This window comes from Adiantum capillus-veneris, chromosome 25, assembly GCF_014529385.1.
Source record: "Adiantum capillus-veneris isolate H3 chromosome 25, ASM1452938v2, whole genome shotgun sequence".
Lineage (NCBI taxonomy): Eukaryota > Viridiplantae > Streptophyta > Polypodiopsida > Polypodiales > Pteridaceae > Adiantum > Adiantum capillus-veneris.
The window spans coordinates 45,671,534-45,673,898 of NC_140955.1; the positions used below are offsets into that span (position 1 = coordinate 45,671,534).

General features: G+C 43.5%; 1 protein-coding gene across 1 annotated transcript; it reads left to right on the forward strand.

Annotated features, from left to right (window-relative positions):
* The first annotated feature begins 362 nt into the window (after positions 1 to 362).
* On the forward strand, positions 363 to 1,526 carry LOC147424809 (uncharacterized). The gene has a single exon (XM_086500147.1). The coding sequence runs from the start codon at positions 910 to 912 to the stop codon at positions 1,252 to 1,254; it is 345 nt and encodes a 114-aa protein (XP_086356273.1). The 5' UTR covers positions 363 to 909; the 3' UTR covers positions 1,255 to 1,526.
* Positions 1,527 to 2,365: the final 839 nt, after the last annotated feature.

Consider the following 2,365-nt stretch of genomic DNA (forward strand, 5'->3'; position numbering starts at 1 on the left):
AGCTTAGAGAAGCACAGCTTTCAGTGGTCCAATTTTTCAATTTCATGGACACCTTTTGGTCCAATTTTTGGACGTCATGGAATAGCCATGCCCCTTTGGTATTTCTGGCGCAGCTCCTGTCTGAACCCAACCTTAGGCAAGGATGGGGAATAGAATTAGAATAATTAAATATAGGAGGGTAACAGGGTTGCTGCCATTTGAAGGTAGAAAGGACAAAGCATACAACGGAGCTTCAGCTGGAGCGAGTCTCTAACTTCCAAGCGTTTTTCCAAAAGACGAGCTGAATTTTCTGCACTTCCTCATACCGTTTCAGCGCCTTTGTCATTTTGCTATGATATCTGCAAACTCAGTCTCGCCGAAGCTCTCTCTCTCTCTCTCTCTCTCTCTCACACACACACACACACACACACATGCACGTCGCGACTCATGATGGATCCATGTGCTGTGTACAGTACTTTGCGCTCTCTCTCGTACGTACTACTATAGTCTGCGTAGTACCTTCCTCTTCAGGGTCCTTTAGCTGCCTCGTAACCATAGCTATGCCAGATTTCTCAAATAATGCGATCTTTTCCGATCGGGTGTTGATCTGTGCTTGCAGTAGTCGTCTTCTAAGTTCTGCCCACATGCCAGGAATCCTCAGTGATCCCATCTTTCTACATTGGCTTTTGATCCATCCTTGCAGTACCTGAAGCACGCACACACGCACAATAGCTCTCTTACTAGCTCTGCTTTCTAGAGAAAGAAGCTACACACACACACAAAGTGGCCAGAGTGGAAATGTGGCCACTGATGTAGATCTCTCTCATTCATTCTACGAAGTTTTGTGTTGTTGGCCTTCAAAACAATCCTCTTTCAGATCATACATTGCTCTAATTGGGCTCTCTTGTAAGCAATTTTTCACATTGCATCATGGCCGAGGTCGCCGAACATGGATGGTCCCGCGTAGCCACGCACCTTGAGGCAGCCATCAAAGCCATCCCCCGGCCCAACATGGAGGTGATCAAGGACCCCAAGCTCATGGCCAAGAAATTAAAGGCTTTGTGCAAGCAACTAAAGAGCCAGCTCAAGGACATGATGAACCAAGCCCATGTCATGTCCTTTCATGTTTATAGCCTCATGCGCGAGTTTGCCTCCAAGCTCTCCGACCTCATCGCTCGCTTCTTCGACTACATTTCCCACAAGGTGAAAAGCTTTCTCTCTTGGATCTCTGGCCTCATTAAGTCTGTCAAAGCTCGCTTTTCGCATTCGGATTAGAAGCCACACTCGAAAGCATTAAATTCATTGTACAATCAAGTGGAGCAAATGGGATTTCATGGATATTGTAAGAGACCAAGTGGAGCAAATGGGAATTCATGCACAGCTAAGTGTCCAAACTGAGCAAATGGGATGTCATGTACAACACAATGGTGTAGGAATGTATGGCATGTCAACTATATTTAGCTTAGCTCTTTTGTGAAGCTTGGCCATCAGGCACTTACAACCACCATAATGTACTCATCTACATCAATGGGGCCATTTTGCAGACTTGAAGAGGCTCTCTCTCTCTCTCTCTCTCTCTCTCTCTCTCTCTCTCTCTCTCTCTCTCTCCCCAGTGTTCGGGAAAAACCATTTTCCCAAACATACAAAGTTCCTTTTCTTGAATTTTCCAAGAGGAGATTTTAGGTTATTTTTTAAAATTTGTACACTATTTTTCTCTATTTTGGGGCGGAATTTCTACTTTTGTGCTTGCTCTCAACCGGTATTTTTGAAAATCGAAAACGGCACGATATTAAGCTGAGACCCATTTTTCCCGAATACTCTCTCTCTCTCTCTCACACACACACACACACACACACACACACACACACACACACACACACAAAAGTGGAAGTATTTTATGCACATATCAAGGTATACAATTCTGTGGAATTGCCATCCTCAAAGTGATAGGATGGTAAAGTGAATGGGTCTATGGAATACCCTTTTTTGCAGGGCTGCCATCTCTAATCACTAAGGATGTGCTCATGTGTGCATCAATTATCAGTAAGATGTTACTATGCAACTATGCCGAAATCGGGGATCGTTACAAAAAGCCTTGCATAGTTGCATATAAGATAAATAACTGGTGAAATTTAAAAAAAATGTGAAATAACAATATATGGGTGTTAATTCATTGTTGTGAACTATGTGTGTGATGTGGACCTTGAAAATTATGTGTATACCATGTTGAGTCAACAAGATTTTTTATGCTCCATACATCACATAGTGCACAATGGAAGAATGGTAAGGTGTTGGACATAAAGAGTGTGAGTTGTAGGCTGAAGGCCAAGGGGGTCATTGGCTCAACATTTGCCGCTCTCAGTCACAAAACGGATCCTGATAGAGA